We start from the raw sequence: 18,344 nt of genomic DNA, 5'->3' as shown, positions 1-18,344 counted from the left end.
GCAGCGTGCAGCACGGCACGGTGCAGCCGAAGAGAGAAAGGGAGAGGTGCACGCGAACCACCCACACCCATGCACAGAAGTTACGTACGTGCGTGCGTTACGTGCGCAACGGGGGGGGGGGGCAAGAGGGGGACAGGTCGGTGGAAAGGCGTAGCGGGGGTGCGGAGCCGGGGCGCGGAGAGCTACCTGTAATATTGATCCGCAAGCGAGCGTCCCTCTTCCGTGTATATGCGTGCGCGTGTGTCGGAGGGATGTTCCATAACTGTCGCCGGGCGTTGAAACGAAAACATCGCCTTCCGTGCGTACCACCTCCGCCTTCGCAGACGGCCCTTGGGGGGCCCTTTTTTTCCCCCTTTTCATTTCGGGGTGACCCGCCGATGAGACACCCTCGTCGAGCGAGGGGCGCGCGACTCCGCCGTGGTCGCGGTCGGTCTTGCGAACGCCCCCGGCTCGACGAGAAGAAAAAAATGCAGCTGGACGCTCGCTTATTTTATCGAACTACACCGATTCTTTAATATTCTCGCGGTATACTTCACGTTCCAGAGACAGAAATGCGTTTTTTATATACATATATATAATAATTTTTGTATTAGATATTATTTTTATTTTATTCAAGAGTATTTGAGATTAAAAGTAAGCTAAACGAGACTAAACGACGAGTGCCAATTAATTCAAAGGGAAATACTGAAAGTATAATAATTCTTTACGAAGATTTAAAGAGAGTTTACTTAAATATCTTTTCAGAAATTTACGAAAAAAATTTTTATGAAATATAAACATATTTGAGTTTAAACTTGCTTTAGTGTTCCTATATAAGAATATTTGAATCAGATTTCGGTGTTATAATTATACTTTCGCGTTTAATCCCTAGAATCGAATTTTCGGAAGATAGTTGGGAAGAGAAACGAAGGCAAAGTGCTCTCTCGCTTTCTCCTTTTCGCGTAGCGCGCGATCGACCGCATCGCATTGACGGATCTATTATAGAAAAAGGCAAACACACATGTCCACGTCGTCCATATGTCGAATGTCCCCTATCCTCGCGCATTTTCCTACGGTCCGCCCTAGCAATTAAATCCGAGTTCTTTCGTCCGATGCTCAAAACCGGTAGCCTCTTTCTTTCTTTTTTTTTTTTTTTTTTTTTTTTTTTTTTTTCCTCTCTCTTTTTCTCTTTAATAAACGCCGACGCGTGACGCCGAATCCCTGATACGTGAAATACGAAGGTGTTTATTACAGTCACCCTACGGCATCCTCTTCACGACCGCGAGCGATTCTGTGCCTCGAATCGTCCAAGCGCGGAATTATCCCGTCGACGTTAATCGCGTTTGCGTGCCTTCTTTCGCGCAAATTAGCTGTCCGTTTTATTCGTCACGCCGGCGGGAGCATCGAGACGACCATGCATTTCTCGCAGGAGACATCCCCGAGATACGTAGTCGCGCGGGTTAAAATGACGAATGGTAACGACTGCCTAGAAATAGCTTCGCCCTTTGACCCGCGGTCGCTCGGGCCGTAGCTCACGCTCGGCGATCGATCGGCACGAGGATGCAGCCCGCCGCCGAGAGGACACGCAGCCTCTCCGTCGCATTAGCATACAATGTGTGTTGCCCCATGTTTCCCCCTTCCCGCTTTCGTGTCCGAGAACGGAATTGAGACGCCCGTACGTTCTCCCGCGGCCAATTAGCGGCAATTTGGCCCGCGTGGAATCTTCGCGCGAGGCCTTCCCTCTCGCTCGAGCACGCCGGTTATCTCGGCTATCATTTTCAATCCCGGCGATGGGAGAGGAGCGCGGAGAACGTTCAGCTTTTTCGACGCGGAATCTATTACCTGTCGACTCTGGTTTGTCCGAACGTTCTGTAACTTCCTCGTCGCTACTTGTGAAACCGTAACACATACGAGGTGTCGTTTTTATATTTAATTTTAGGTCTCTTTAATAAATATCCGTAGAATAGATCCTTTTCATTTCAGTCTTTCTCCGAAGGTTTTTGAATGCTATTTTATTTAAACATTAACTGAGCCACTTTTCTGCTCTTATTCATTTCTCCACTATTTTAATTTCTGACGAAGCTGTCGTGGAGCCACGGTGTCGCGCTTATAATTATTTTGGAAGCGAGGAACGAGCTTTGACCCGCGGATTTGTGTCGAATTTATATTTCGTTTCTCAACGTCCCTTTTGGATCTGACACGGGGTATTTTCGTCAGTCTATTCCGCGCCACCGAGATGTCATTAGCAGATCGATCGATTTCCGATAATCTCAGGCGAAAACCAGCCGAAATTAACGCTTGCCAGAGACACCGTTTCGGTTAAAGAACCGATAATGAGCGCGTGATGTTTTCCACCGAGCGTCTCTTACGCGAAGAAAATTGTATATTTAAAAATTCTATGCTGTCACTAATTGTGAACCATTAAGAAATTATAACATTAAATTACTACTCTAGTATTAAAATTTTATTATATATTAATTATTTTATTTTTAATTTATTATTACTATGCTAGGATTTAATCTGTCTATGCTGACTGTTACATTTGAACTTATAATTCCACTATTACCGCGGCATCATGATAACTCTCGATATAAAATTTTCTACGTCTACTCGACAGAAAGAGAGAGAGAAATAGAGAGAGTCTGTCCTCCGTTATGTAGTAACTCAATAAATTCCGCGTGGAAATTGCACGCGCCGTAGGGAGAGGAGGGACTTCTGTTTTCGCAACAACCGGTCGTCCTTAAGAGCCGTCTTTTTAGATGTAATTCCGCACGAGGAGGGCACCCGCTATGCACACAGACACAAGGAGCCCGTCAATCGCGCGTAGGTATTCACTTTCCTTCGCCTTTTCCCGGACCCGGTGTACCGTTCCCCGACATACAGGTGCGTGTACTTAACGCGACACGTGCGCGCGAATAAATTGCACGTCGCATTATGCGTCGGCGTTTTTTTGCGCCGAGTTCCCGGAACGCGTCGCGGCGCGGACGGCTCTTCAAAAGCGTAGATCGCCGTCGCGTTAATTTAGTGTCACTTCTTGCGACGTGCCGACGCGACGTTATCGCGAGACCATCGCGAATTTTCCAAAGGCTGCCTCTCTGCGAGTGCAATCGAGAGAGAATGGAAATAAAAGTGCAACATCGCGACGAACGAACGTACAAAATTGCGACGGTCGAAAAGAAAAACCCCGATGGATTTGAAAAGGTTACGAAAGGGTTAAATTATTCGCTTTTTGCTACTTCGACTTCGCGTTGCGGGCCTAAGACTTTTCGAGACGGGACTACAAATCGCGCTCACGACTTGCAATTAAGTTGGACGCGCCGTCGAGCTTGACGAGACTCCGAAGTCTCATTAATTCAAGCCGACTCGCCAGCGTGTAACGAATTGACGCGGCAGGCGCCTGCTCTCGCGCGAAAGAAAAACAAAAAAAAAAAAAAGAAAAAGAAAGAGGATTAGCGTGAATAATTTTTCGCCAGGCGGCGGAAACGAGGTCATCGAAGTCGGGCGACGTTGCGCCCCGGTAAGACATCACGGCCCCTGAGGGTATATCCCGGCTGAAACACGAGCGGAAGCTAAAGCTCCTCGAGGACGGGGGTGGCGGACGTTTGTAAGGCTTGCCGGAGCCCCCTTTCGCGCTGATCCCTTGCCTCTGCTCGCCCGCATTCCGATCACGCGTGCAACGATCCTCGTTTCGTTCGGCGCGACTCGATGGCGATCGTTAGAGCCCGGGATCTAACCGAAACGGTTTCGCGCGCCGACCTGCCCAATCATCGTTAATCCCCCTGAGACGACTCTACCCTCGAGCGTGGATTGAAATCACGGGGGGTGGGAGGGAGGGGAAAGGGAATCATCTCTTACATCCCACGGCCGCTCCCCGGCTTAAGTTTTTCCCGGCGTTAAAAAATTGGAATTTAAACACGTGCGACTTGATTATCCGGAACGTCGAAACTGAGCTTGGGTATCAACCGCGCTTCCCGCGGGGATTGCGATTGTAGATCGTGGGATTAGCATAAAAATTGAGGCGCGCGTAATGGAACGAAAGAAGAGCGCACGCGAGTTGTAATTTCTTAATTACGGCGCTTATCGTATGATATCAGCGGCGATAACGCGACGGTATCAAGCACGCGATGCGCGCCGGACGTGTGGGCCCTTAAGGGTGCATCGACAAGAAGGTTCAGTTACGCAACGTCGCGCCGCTCTTTAATTCAATTGCAAAGCTGACGCTGTAGGTTTTCGCAGCTCCCAGGAAAACTGGCTCGTTTAAATGCCCTAATAACGAGCCTAATCGGCTTGGAGACTTAGATCACGCGTGTACATAGCTTAATTCCGGGCACCGTCACATTCGTTACCTGACGTCAGAAAGACATTACGACTAACTGCATCGACGAGCGCTGATCTACGATTGCACGAGCCTCTCTTTCACCGATTCAAACGAGATTAACTAAATAAAGCGTAACGACCCAATTCCAAATATATGTATCGGAAAATGGGATACACCGCGATCGCTAAAGCAGATTTGATCTGATTTCGGATCACTGACGAACGGTGCTATTCTGTCTCTCTTTCTTTCTCTCTCTCTCTCTCTCTCTCTCTCTCTCTCTCTCTCTCTCTCATCGTTTATTCGGGCGTTTTTCCACGATGTCCCGCGTTACAGGCACTTAATCGCGCAAAAATCGACGAGAAAAATCCTCGGAAAAACAGAAACGCATCATCGACCGCCTGGTCGGTCCGTTTCTTCGACGTATCGAATATCTGTGTCCGCGCCCGTGTTCCCGCATTTCTTTTATTTTCCACACGAGAGACGCTCTTTTCTGTGTCAATGGATCTCGGCGACCCTATGGAATACCAGATACCCCCGGCAAAATTGATACTCGCGTCGCACGGTATATCTCACGCAGTTTGGTAAATTCGTTTACCGGAAATTCAGTTTGTTCTTGCAAACGTTAATAATCAATTCGGAAAAAAAACTGTAAAAACATACGTTTTTTCGAGGGGAACATTTAATTACTCCGCTAATATTTATTCGCGGTGATAAAAAAGGCGCCACCCGAGGAATTCGCCGCTTCCTCCCGCTTGTTTCTCTTTACGTTCTGCCTTTCTGTTGTCACGGAACCAACACGAGAGTACCGAGAGAGAGGAGGCCTCTCGCGAGTCCGGCGGCGATGCGCTGCAACGTACCAGCCAGCCGAGCTGCACTCGGTGCACGGGCAAATCGATAGAAGACGGTCGGACGAGGGTGGGCAGGGGCGCGGAGCCGGGCGCAGGGGTGAAAACCGGGTAAGGCGCCGGGATTAGAGTGCCGAACCGGGCTCTAAAGTCTTTCCCCTAGCCCGCGCCCTGTCTATCACGCACACGTACGAAACCTACACCGAGAGCCGGGGGACATTTCCACGTTCCTCCTCGGTACACGCGATATCCTCCGACGTGTTTCCCCTTGCGGCTCGGCCCGCCCCGAATCCAGCGGTGCGGGCTCTCCCGTGCCCCATGACTCTTGGAGCCACTCGATCTGACGCCGTTCCGACACTTATCATTCGAGCCAAATTAACGTGCAGCCTGCCACGTGTACTTTTTTCGAACGGCGAGTTGAAGAAAAATTTATTCGCGCCTCTCCAGTATGCAAAATTCAAGAGCTATTTTGAAGGCTAAAATACCATTTTTTATTACCTCTAATTACATTTTTTTTTCTTGAAGAATTAATTTTGGAATCAAGCTTCTTTTATACGCGTTAGAAATTTAAGTTTTAGAAAAGAAACTTGTGTAGAAGCTTTAAATTATTTCTTTCCCTCCCTAACAATAAGATCTTGAGTAACGAGCGTCGTCTATCAAACTTCGCGATCGTTTAGGTGTCGCATCGATGAACAAAAAAGGATTTTCTTGTCGTAGATTCGCATTACGTATCGCGAAATCGAGCGTCGAGCTCGAGTATCTCTCGTACGAACCCGCTTCGGAATAGTCGGCCTCGCCCTTGACGATCGAAGCTCCCGTCCGGAGTTACAGGATGATTGATGGCAAATCGAGGCCCGGGAAGCGAGCCGCGGGACTGGGCCCCGGTTACGTCGTACGTCTAATCAATATCAGCGCGCCGGTGCCAGTCACGTTCCTCGGTTGCTAGTATCACGAGCTCTCTCTCTCTCTCTCTCCCTCTCTCTCTCTATCTATCTATCTATCTATCTATCTATCTCCCCTGGTATGCGACCTAAAGATCCGAATTTGTTGACCCGTGACAGTGGAGTGCGTTCCCGGTTCTCCTTACATCACCGATCGCGATCGGGGCCACGAGGGCCGCTCGAAATTCCGCGGTTTGCGGGAAATTTCAGCGCTCGAGGTACGGCAATTGCAGTGTAAACGGGGCCCAGAACTCGCTCTCGCAAATTGAATCCTAGTTGCAAACTAGAGTTTAACCGCGGACGGAAAATTATCCGAGTTCGAGAGCGCATAAGCGCCGCGCGCGAGCGTCGCGCTAGCCTCCATCTCGTTAATACCCTCACGCGGAAGACCTGATGGACCCACTTCGACGTCGTTTCAAGAGCGGTTCGCGGCGATAAAGAGCCGGGGGGATCCTTTCATTGCTATCCGCGGTCATAAATTCAACTACGACGTCGCGATGATTTAACTCGCAACGCCACGCCGAGTCGAACATGATAAATAGCAGCGCGGCTTAATCTGCCGGCCTTTCGACGCCGCTTCCCGGCGCGAGCGCGTTTCGAAAGTTGCACAGCTGAATAGTACCATCGCGGATAAATCGGAGATATAAATTAATTCAGGCGAAATTAATTAAGAGCGATCGAACATGTCCGAGGGAAGCGTAGCTAGGTTTCTAGCCGGGCGACACACACACATCCACACACATACGTTTCTCCCGCGATCGCTTTCACGATACGGCCGCGAAAGATGCGGCCGCGTAGATCTATAATTTCCCTCGGCTCCTCGTCCGGCTCGTGGCCGGGTCCGAGTGAGTATCGACGTGACCTATATCACGCGCTGACCGATATCGCCCGTTCTATAAATAAACGATCCGAAAACGAGCGCGGCCGAGGTAATATTCGCCTGCGTTCCGCATATTTCTGGTTATCGTCGTTGTTAGCGCTCTGTTTCGGCGAAGGCGAACCCAACAACATTTCAAATTGAATGTAAAATTTTGCCGACGTAATAGCGCAGCGCTAATCACTTATTTACCGTCACCATGCGCGCTTTTCTACTTTTATTCGCAGCTGCCGCTTTGGCTTTGGCGACGTGCTCTCCTTTCAGTTATTACAATTAGACGATTTTTTTAAATTGACAGGTAGATGTTTGCGGTACTGTAGCGCGCGCGGAACGTACGTAGCATTTTTACGAGAGTCGATCTCCCGGGAGCAAGGGAAAGAGAGTGGCTGTTCGCGAGCTCGATTCCATTACGTCGATGACGACGCGGCTTCGTCTCGCGCTGACAGCGCGCCGTGACATCACCCTCGAAAGACGAGAGAGAAAATGAGGGAACGGGAGAAGAACAGTGCGAGCCTTTGTTGGCCGATCGTACTCTAAAATTACGCCGGTAGTCGTGTCGCCCTCGCAAACCCCCTTTGTAACCGAGACTTCCGCAAAAGTTACCGAATGATTGATAGCGGATCACGAGAAGCGCGAGTGAAGCTCTGGAGCGTCTCTCTTTCTCTTTCTCCGCGTTTTCGTGCCGAGTAATCAATCCCGCACGACGAAAGGAAGCGAAATTCCACGGCGGAGGAGCGGATAATAGCGCGGGCCTGAAATGCGAAAACTGCGCCACGAGTTGTCTTTGAAAAGCGACGATGCACCTTATCGTCGATCACTGAGATCATTACGACATATAGATTTAATTAATTTTATTTTTATTAGAAGAAACTATGCGCTCGCTATTTTTTAAAAGACCCCAGTTACAAATGACGAAAAAAAAAAATTATGTGACTTACCAATCTGCATTCAGCGGAGTTGTAAAGTGCTGCCGGTGACTGCAACATAAAATGGAAAATATTAATGTAGACATACCAGTATATTCATTAATAAAATTATTAAAAAAAAGGTAAAAGTTGTTTTTTTATAAAGATTTTTTTTTAATTTAATTCTCACCTAAAAGTTGCTCCGCTGATGCAAGACGCCCGTCCTGGGCCTGCTCCTCCTCTCAGATGGGACGTGACGAGCCATCCTTCCGCGCACTGGACACTCGCGTGAACCGCGACCGTGAATCTACTATCGCGAGAACAAATTATTAAGCACTGACTTTCGCGCGAATCTACACGACACTCCCGTTTTAATAAAATCGCATAATAAATTCACTCGCCCGATTACTTTTCGATTTTCGCGAAATAACGACCGACGAACCGGCTGCGGTTCGTTTAATCATTAATGTCGGCGATAACGGCACTATAATTTCTGTAACAGAAAAAGAAATACAAAATGGAAATTAGTGATGTGCTGTAAATTAGTCAGTCTTAAAAAAAAATTTTTTATGCGTTTTTAAATTATTTATTAATTAAATAATTAAAAAGAAAGTTTCCTATTATTGAAAGAGCGATAGGTTATTAATTTTATGCAAAGCCGAAGTGATCCTTACCTTCGAGTTGTTGCGTCGATGCCTGATGCCTTTCCGAGGCCTCCTCCTCCTTTCAAGATGTCGGGGATGTAGAGCATACCAAGATCCTGTAACACAAAAATTAATATTAAATTACAGGAGCGTTCAAATTAATATTTATTGAAAAATATTAATATTAGAGAAATAAGAAAAGTAATTCTTACCGTGGAGTTTCTCCGTCGATGTACGATGCCTTTCCGAGGCCTCCTCCTCCTCTCAGAATATCTAGGGGATGCGGTACTTCAGCTTCTCCTCATCTGAAACAGAAACGAGAACGATTATTAAATCACGATATTTGTCGGTGCGTTCTAACCGCGTACTCGACCGGCAACCAGCTCGATCAAGGTTATCACGTAAATACCGCGTGTTGTACCCCGCGACCGCTACTCAACTTCGCTCGCTTTACACTGATATGCGTTGCACAAAGAAATATATACCGAAATATTTTATCCCCTTTCTATCCCGAACACAAAAAAGAACATTTTTGATCGGATTGCTCGGAGCTTGACCCGAAGAGGGTCCACAGCGATCGTTCGACGAGCTAAGATAACCGCAGGTGTGCGTATGATACGTAATCAGGGATAGAACTTACTTTAAAGGGACGGGAACTGTTCGCCCGTATTCTCTGTATGGAGGGAAGAGTAGAAGATGCGATTCGTGCCGGGATATGTCTCCGTACAACGAATAATCGCCTCACTTCCGGTGCGACCGCGTGCTCTCTTAACTACGTGCTGTACAGTTTACCTGTTCCGAATGAGTATGGTGGGGGAAGTCACGTAGCTCGCGCTCACCGCTAGCCGCCTACCGCTCGTATCCTCACCACCTACCTCCCTACCTGCCCCTCTCGCGCTCCCCTCGTACGTCTCACCCTTACGCAGTTTAACGCGCTGTAAAAGAACTTATTCTATTACAATTAATCGCCATTTTTACGTGGTGGATTCTAAAGTCATTTTAATCGTTTGTTTAATTATTTGGAATTTTTTTTCCCTAACTTAACAAGGCAACGTTTTTAAAATTTATATTTTAGAAAAAGAGATAGATCTCTGAAAATCAAACGTTATGTTCCGTATATCATTCGAGGACCGTCGATCGGCATTGTCGAAATGACAGTTTCAAATTAAACGCGGCTAAGTTATGAAATTAACGCGCGCTCGGTACATAATTAACTGGTAATAACGCGCATCGACACATTGCAGTCGATTTGCAGCCTGGTGTATAATTAAGTGTTGCGCGCCGGGACGTGCTCGCGTAAACCGAAATAAATCGATTGCTTAGAATGCACTTTGCCAGCCCGATAAATTACGCAATAAATCACTTTGCGCGCGCGAGAAACGACGGCGTTACATGATCGCGTCATGCATTAGCGCTATTAATGCCCCCCGGGTCCCCCCTTATCCTCCCTCCCACCCCGGAAAAACGGCAAGGTTGCGACTTTCTTTCGCGCGGCGAAGACGCGCGGACAAATACCGATTCCGAGGCAAGTAACACGGCACTCGGCCCGGCTGATTTTAGATTCGCGCGAGCGGACACGCATTATTCAACGCGCGTTGCGTAACGAGCGTCCGAGGCAGAATTAGAACGCATTGTGCGAAGACAGGAGAGCCCGCCGCGCGACTGCATACAACCGCCGTACAACCTCAACTTTTCCGCGGCGAGAAAATCTTACACGATTTCCGGGCCTTTCGAACACGGCTCTGGAATCGGTCTTCCGTCCTCTCCCGATTGAAAAATCAACGATCCTCGACGGCGATCAGTGCGAAAGTTCCCCAATTTGGTTGAACCTTGCGCCTCCTCACGAATCTTGGGCGGTTGAATAATGAAAAGGCTTCCGTTTAGGCCACGAAGTTACCTTTCCTTCGTGCAATTTGACTCGATTGGATATGTACATTGCAAACAGTGTTCGTTTTTATTTCATCCTTCCTCTTCTTTAATGTTTCGTGAGAAGACGAGAATTCGAAACTTGGAAACCGTAATCTCGCAGCGGCTCGTGCGACTTATTACATAAACCCTTCCCAAATTACAGCTGCATAATTACGCCTGTTGATGCTGGTGCGAACGACGCCTCGCGAAATTCCCAATGGACATGAGTCTACGAAACTGCCGCCTGTAATGCCGTCAATTTGTGGCGCTAAATTACTGCTCTAGATTTCTGACTCTACCGGCGAGTCCCCTTTACGATAAATGGTCGAGCGCGCGTGTGTCTTTCAGATTCCGCTTACAATGAGAGAACTTGACGCTCGATACGATTTTAGAGTTAATGAAAACTGCATAATTTAGACGCAATATCCCGTCGAATCCGAAAAGACACGCAGCGAAATTTCCTCCGCACCGTAACGGAACGCTTTTAGCAGATTTTTTATGGCGATTATAGAAGAAAATCTCGCGATGTTCTTAAAGGAAAACTTCCTTTTATACCTTTCTCCTCTTCCCCCCCTTCTGTTTCGTTGAATTATGTATATATCGTTACGTTATATTAACATTTATCGAGATAATTATTATACAGTTGATATGATTAATTTCGCTATTATTAATTCGCTTGTATTAATTACATCAATTATTCTTCTCATTGTCAACGTTTATCGAAACAATTATCAATGTTATACCTCTAAAGCTCGTCGCACACGGACGGAAAAAATTTTGCGCTAAGACATTTAATTATATTTCTGTGGGACAGCTAGAAAAACTACAAGTGATCAATTATTAGTTATATTTACACGTCGAGAAAAATATATTACACGCGAAAAAATAGTAGTAATTAAAATTTACAAATTAATGAAAGTTAAGTAAGAATTATTCTCGCGGCCGAAAGCGAGTTAAACGAACGAACCAGAACGGCATCGTGGAAAAACGACGACAATCTTTACGTCTCTTTTTCAAGTAGGAATAGTATATACGTATATCACGACACGCGTCGGGATTTAAATGATTTAATTCGGGAGCGATCCAGGCATTCGTTAAGGAACGGGCTACACCTGCCGCGGTTCCAGACGTCTTTCCCGCAGAAGTGGATAGTCACATGGCGTCCCCTGATCATTGTCATACGAATTTTCATCTCCGCGCGCCGAATTCATTTCACGACGAGATACGGCGAACGACATAAATGCCCCCCGATCTCCCTCGCCTTCGCCCGTTCACCACCTCGACAAGAGAAGTCTCTCTCTTTCTCTCCCTTTTCCTCTCTTCTTCCACCGTCGCGGCAATCAGATTGAATGCGCGTCATCATCGTTCTCGTCGTCATAGCCGGCTTCCCGTTCATTCGCTCCCGGCTTATTCCCTTTTTGCTGTCCCTCGCCCTTTCTCACCCTCCTCCCCCCGACCGCTGCGTGTTTCCCTTAGTGACGCGAAGGTGAAGCGCCGGCCGACGACGAGGGGACGGACGAGAAGTGGTCTGATTGTGAGAGGCGGGGCCCGATTTTTGCCATGCAAATTTATGAGAGTAAAGAAGGGCGGCAGAAGGAAAACGGCTTTTGTCCCCCCTGCGTTTTGACCGGCGGCCCGATCAGAGGTGGACGCGCACGAGGCGCGTAATGCGCCGCGATGGGAAAGTCATTGATCCCGGCAGTCGGGACCGCGGTCCAGAGTGGGTCGGTAGCATCGAGATCGATGGCTCGGCTTAACGATGGACTTCCGACTAATTTGTAAACTACGCGTGACGCGCCGCCGAGCAAGAGGATCCCCCGCGCCGTTTTCTCGAATCAGAGCGCGCGGGAGAAAATGCCCGGCCGGCTCCGTTCGAAGCACGGACGCTTCCCTTCACGTCAAGATTTCTCTCGTCTTACGTGTCACCCCTTTTTATATATATTATATATATTTTTTTCTTTTTATTATGATTTTATGCGAACTTTAAGTAAAAATCCGTGGAGCAGTTTCCTTAGGGAATAGCGATTATCTATCCGCCGATGCTTCACCGTTTCACTTTCCCTCCAACGATTAATCCTAAAGAAGTTTCTGCGAACTTTCCCTCGGCACCGCTTTTGCAAATATACAACGAGGTTGTGCGCGGGAAGATAATCAGTTCCGCGGGATGTATTTTAAAAAATTGTAATTGCTTCGGAGATGTATCAGGTCTTAAAATACTTTTCAGTCGGAGATACTTTTATAAATATATATCGAGTGGGCGTTTTCAATTTTTTTTTTTTTTGTTTGTTACCTCGACTTTGCATTTCGATGAGATGCGGGAGATCGCGAAAGCTGGCAAGGGAAATGTAATATTATAATCATTTAGAAGCTCTCGCCGATTGAAATCTGGATATTCCGGAGAAATGAGTTCAGAGAGCCCTTTATAATCCGCGTTGCCTATTTACGCGAGCGAAGACGGGCCGGATATCGAGATGCAAATGCTTCGGCGATAATAACGTCGAATAATATCGCCGCGAGCCGCGCTCAATACTCGATTTCAATGATCGCGAAGTCGGGCGCCGTGCATGCGCCCGGTGTGCGTCCACAATTTTGCCGTTACATCGATTTCTCGTTCTCAAAACCGCCGCCGAAATGCCCGGCGTGACTGACCCAGATATCGAACACGGGCGTTTTCTCACACGACGAAATCGGCGGAGGCTTTCGAAACCGAATTTCGAAAATTTTCGAAGCGCCACGTGCCGCTTGCAGCGCGCTGGCGTAATCGTTATTCGCAACGACGTCTAGAGACGTGCAAATTAATTCTCACGGTGCTGATTAGTCGCTCGATTCTCGCGCATTGTGAAGAAAATTTTAGACTAAGTCACTGGTGTCACAGCAGACGTGAGTCATTAAAGAATTATAATATTAAAAATCAAAATAATAATAAAAATAATAAATTGTATTAAAATAAAAAATTAAAATTAATAATTAAATAAAATTAAAAGAAAAAATAAATATTATGCCAATGTTTTGATTTATCTATGCTAGCCATTGTCTGCCATAGCATTTAGCTTTTAATTAAAAAATGGTCCAAACTTGACACCGTAAAAATTCATCGTTTAATATTTTTCTTCGTGATCCGCAAGATCGCCGAGAATTTTTTCAGAGCGCATCACGCTCATCGTTCGCGGGCTCACGAAGTTCGTTTACGTGTTATCGATTCGCGGACGAATTATAGACGCGCTCGGCACGTTATTTATTATGCTAATGTGAACACAGCACGAAGTTGAGAGCACGAACGCGAGCAGCCACGTCGAGACGTGGAACATAAAGTACTGCTCGTACAAAGAATCGAAGCCGCCGAGATGCAACGGTATTGTAATATAAAATTGTTATGTCACAACGGTGAGAGAGAAAGCCTCGCGAAATTGATTCATGTGATTCTCCTACCGAAATAAAATTAATAAAATTAATATAAATAATTAACCGCGAGCGGTCGGTTCAAACGCAAACACGAAGTGGGACAGCAATAATTAAATAAATTAATAAAATTCTTTTTCGACGAGGTATTCATCAAAGGAATCGCCTTCTCGCTTTTGACAATTTAATTTCTCTGGCATTTTATTTCTCCAAATACCAACGTTTTTATTCAAACAAACGCATGTTATTTTCTCAATTAAAAAAAAAAAGAAAAAAATTCCCGCGACCGTTACAAAGTCTCTCGCGTAAGTGGCGTATATGAAAATCATGATTATACGATATAAAAGTATGATGTACGACACGAAATTGCCGCAAATTCTCATGCCGATGTCGCCAGGGGCGATTAAAATCATATAAATCCAATCGGCCGTGCTTTTAAATGTCCCGTCCGATTACACGTACAAGTTAGCACACGCCCGTTACGCATCAGTCGATCCTTACGTAACTCCGAAAGTCGCATCCGCGCCGGTAATTTCGCAGCAGCTTCCCTCGCGAGTATTAAACGTCGATGTGAAGAAACGATTGATGGATCATTGACCGCAAAAAAAAGCTGCTTCTATCTTTAAAAAATCGCGTTAAACGAATCGAATTCATTGTTATTTTTCCGCGATGCCGATTGTTTTTCGCTCGGCTCTCGTAAGAATAAGTGTCGGCTTAATTTTTATATTTTTGGTAATTCTTATCACATTTTTTCCCACTCGAATAAAATATTTTTCTCCAAAACGCACTATGCGAAAAAAGATATGTGACTCACCGATCGATGCGCAGCAGTAGAATTAATTTCTTCTAAGAATTAAACTGCTACAATTCTGTAACAGAGAAATAAAAAAATTATAGAGACTGTTCGAATTAATGTTTATCATTAAAAAAAAAAGAAAATAATAATAAAAAGATTACGTGTCTCTAATTAGTTCTACAAATCGACAATTAGGAACACAGTTATTTATTTTTAGCGTTGTAATAATCTCAAGTTCGATCGACGCGTGTTTGCAATCTTGGCGGCATCTAAAACCGCACTAATCAGAATCAGAAGTTTTGCGGCAGTAGCAAAAGTTGCATTTCTGCAGCCATTTATTGGGCCGCGTGCGCACGAAGCCTCACGTCAAGCTCCGGAGATTTTTCTCCCTTCGAACCCCCTTCGGCTCCCGCAGGCGTCAATTAGCGCTCGATTTACGTCGGCCCGTCAAAACCCGTAATTTTCCGCCTGCCCGCGACTCTAGGACGTGCCTCACTCGAGGCAAAACGCGCCCGGCGCATACGCCGACCTATATGCATATCTCTCGTTTGCCCCGAGTGCATGTAAATCGTTATCAGCTCTCGCGCGATAGAGCCCCGGCGCTCGGAAAATAAACAACGCCGCGTCCATCGGCGAGCAGATAAACGGGCAGAACGAAGGAGCGGTGCGGGGCCCTTCGCATTTGCGTTTCCAGCCCCGGTTATCATCACGCGGCGCGGAAAAAGGCGAGCGTCGCGACGGGGCGCGCTCGCTTGTTCCGGTGCGAACCGATGACGGGTTTCCCGTGCCATTCATGCGCGTTTCACCATGTTTGTCGCTTCTTCTTTTTTTTTTTTTCTCTCTCTCTTTTTCTTCCTCGCCCTTAACAACGACAGGAGAAACAAACGGCGTCCCGTCGGAGTCGATAGGTGCAGTCGCGCGCGCGAATCCCTCTGTCGCTTATCTCGATCGCCAATCGAAGGCATGGCGACGTTTATCAGACGAGCGAGATTCCCCGTCCGGAGAAGATACAGTGAGTTCCTCCCTCGTTTCTTTTCCGCTCTCTCCTTTTGGAGAATCGAAAGGCCCTTTCCTTCGCGGATTCGCGGTTACCGAGCTCGGCGGTCCGCGTGAGCAATTAACGACCGGCCGTTGATTGCGCGCCAACGATTCTTCCCACAGCTTCTTCCTCTCATGCTCCTCTGACGCAAGCTGGACCACCGCGCTCCGAAACCGACGGCCCCTGTTAAATTACCGGTGTTTGCGCTATCGAGCCTCTTGCGGAGGAACCACGACGCTCAACTTTCGAAGCTCCCCGTTTTTACGTAATTTAATGACTATATTTAACAAAATAATGCGTGGTAAATTGTGTACATTACAGTTTGGTATTTACGTAACGCACTCAGAGTCGGGTATCTCTTATCGTCATCTAAAATGCGTACACGCGTTGAAAATCCCCTTCGCTGTCGTTGGAATTTTTTTTAATATTCCGATAAGTTATATATTTAATTAGCTATTTTAATCCGCCACCCTTTGATTTCAAATATTTAAATAAACCGCATAATTTAGCAGGTATTTCGACAGCTTTTGGAAGGAATCCTCGATTGCACGTCTGTCGACTTTTCTAAAAAATTCGGCGCTAAATGTGTGCGATATAATTTCGGCCTCTCGTAAAAATGAAGTAATTTATCGCCCGGCGTTTCGAGGTAACTGTATCCTTATCTCTCGGGTTTAGAGAGCGTCGCATTGCATAATCCAGCTTTTACGAGGCTGTATTTCAGCAATGTGCAGCACAAAAGCTTCCGGTGCGACCAAAAAAAAAAAGAGAAAAAAAATGAAAGAGAGAGAGAGAGAAATGAAAATAAACTTTTGTCGAAAGAGCGCGTACGTGCAATTCTTCTCTTGTCTCTCTCACGCCGCGTACACGCATGACTCTCTCGTCGCTCGTTACGTGATTTCGCGCAATTGCATAATGAATTCCCCGGCAACGAACGAATGTCAGATCCGGACCTTGATTCCCGCGGACTGCTCCGTAACGACCTTCCGTTTCGCCAGCGTGAATCGACTGGTCGGCGCACGTGGCTCAAACTTCCGGCCCTTTGTCGTTCCGCTCACAGAAAAGCACGTGGAATATTCATGTTATTCATTAAGATGTATTTTTTAATTTTTTTTACGCGCTGATGCCGACTGCTTACCTCCAAATTTTTCTTCCAATTTAATTTTCTTCGTTTTAACATGGAATACTCGAAGGTTTCTTGATAAATCCAAGTAATGTGAGAAAAATATTTTGTGCTTCAGGTAAATCTCCGTTCTTCCCGAGCCTCGAAGAGCAAGGCAGTACCCTGCTGGAGGATCCAAACGCGCCGAGCCAGCTGGACGGCGTCGGGGTCGGCGTCGGAGTAGGCGTCGGCGTCGGCGTCGGCGGCGGAATAACGGCGTCCCAGGCAGCCCCGTTATCGTCACCAAGTCGGAGCAGTCCGCATAGTCAAGGCAGTGAAACTGGCGAGCGCTTTTCCAGGAAGGTCTTCGTCGGCGGATTACCACCCGACATCGACGAAGGTATGTATATTAATTAATGTTACGTCTTCGACGGACTTACATGCAGAGCGAGTCGTGATAGAACGATAACGTAACAATTCACATTCGTTTTCCGAACAGACGAGATCACCGCCAGTTTCCGTCGCTTTGGCCCGCTCGTTGTAGACTGGCCACACAAGGCAGAAAGCAAATCCTACTTCCCACCGAAAGGCTACGCATTTCTGCTGTTCCAGGTATACTTTCGGCCTCTTATTACTTTTGTTTTTCACTTTACGCCATCCGGATTGACGAAACTGATAAACTAATCGAACGCCGTTGTATTTCAGGACGAGGGCTCGGTGCAGCAGCTGATAGACGCCTGCATCCAGGACGAGGACAAGCTTTATCTTTGCGTAAGCTCGCCTACGATCAAGGACAAGCCCGTACAGATCCGACCTTGGCGACTCAGCGATGCCGACTTTGTGCTGGACGCCTCAATGCCGCTCGATCCACGAAAGACGGTCTTCGTCGGCGGGGTGCCGCGACCGCTCAAGGCTGTCGAGCTCGCGATGATCATGGACCGGCTCTACGGCGGTGTCTGTTACGCCGGTATTGACACCGATCCCGAGCTCAAGTATCCTAAAGGTGCCGGCCGAGTCGCCTTCAGTAATCAGCAAAGCTACATAGCTGCCATCTCAGCCAGATTCGTACAGCTACAGCACGGCGATATTGATAAGAGGGTAAGCAGAAAGCTACAATTGCGTCCTTTTACGTGCTCTTTCCGAGCGAATTCAAACGAATAACTCTAAATGAGATATTTCTGATGAAAATAAAAAATAATTTAATTTACAAGATATTAAAGATAAAATTTGAACAAAGTACGACGCCGTTCTGTGAGCAGCTATTTTTTCTTTCGAGTATTTCGAGTGTCTCGTATCTTGTCTGATTACGTTGATAATGTTGCCAACAGGTCGAAGTCAAACCATACGTTCTAGACGATCAGATGTGTGATGAGTGTCAAGGTCAACGTTGCGGGGGCAAGTTCGCGCCATTCTTCTGCGCCAACGTCACCTGCCTACAGGTACGTCATAATCGGTTGATTTATTGTTAATTTTTTTTTATTCTTAATTTAATTAGGAATTGACAATTTTTACACGAACGTTGTGGCGAAAGCCCGAGTCCGTTAGAATTAAATTCTACAAATTTCGAGATCTAGAAATTAAATGGTAATACTGT

The 18,344-nt window shown here is 46.8% G+C and overlaps 1 protein-coding gene across 1 annotated transcript in view; it reads left to right on the top strand.

Moving 5' to 3' along the window:
- Orb2 (cytoplasmic polyadenylation element-binding protein orb2) overlaps window positions 1-18,344 on the top strand; it is a 130,090-nt gene that overhangs the window by 93,229 nt on the left and 18,517 nt on the right. Inside the window, exons 4-7 of the mRNA XM_070658397.1 lie at window positions 16,890-17,150; window positions 17,250-17,362; window positions 17,456-17,848; window positions 18,079-18,189. Of these exons, the coding sequence (XP_070514498.1) occupies window positions 16,890-17,150; window positions 17,250-17,362; window positions 17,456-17,848; window positions 18,079-18,189 (878 nt within the window). The remainder of the gene's footprint in view (window positions 1-16,889; window positions 17,151-17,249; window positions 17,363-17,455; window positions 17,849-18,078; window positions 18,190-18,344) is intronic.

The sequence above is a fragment of the Cardiocondyla obscurior genome, linkage group LG06 (assembly GCF_019399895.1).
Source record: "Cardiocondyla obscurior isolate alpha-2009 linkage group LG06, Cobs3.1, whole genome shotgun sequence".
Lineage (NCBI taxonomy): Eukaryota > Metazoa > Arthropoda > Insecta > Hymenoptera > Formicidae > Cardiocondyla > Cardiocondyla obscurior.
Note: the sequence above shows the minus strand (reverse complement) of the source record. Positions and strands in the feature narration are given on the sequence as shown.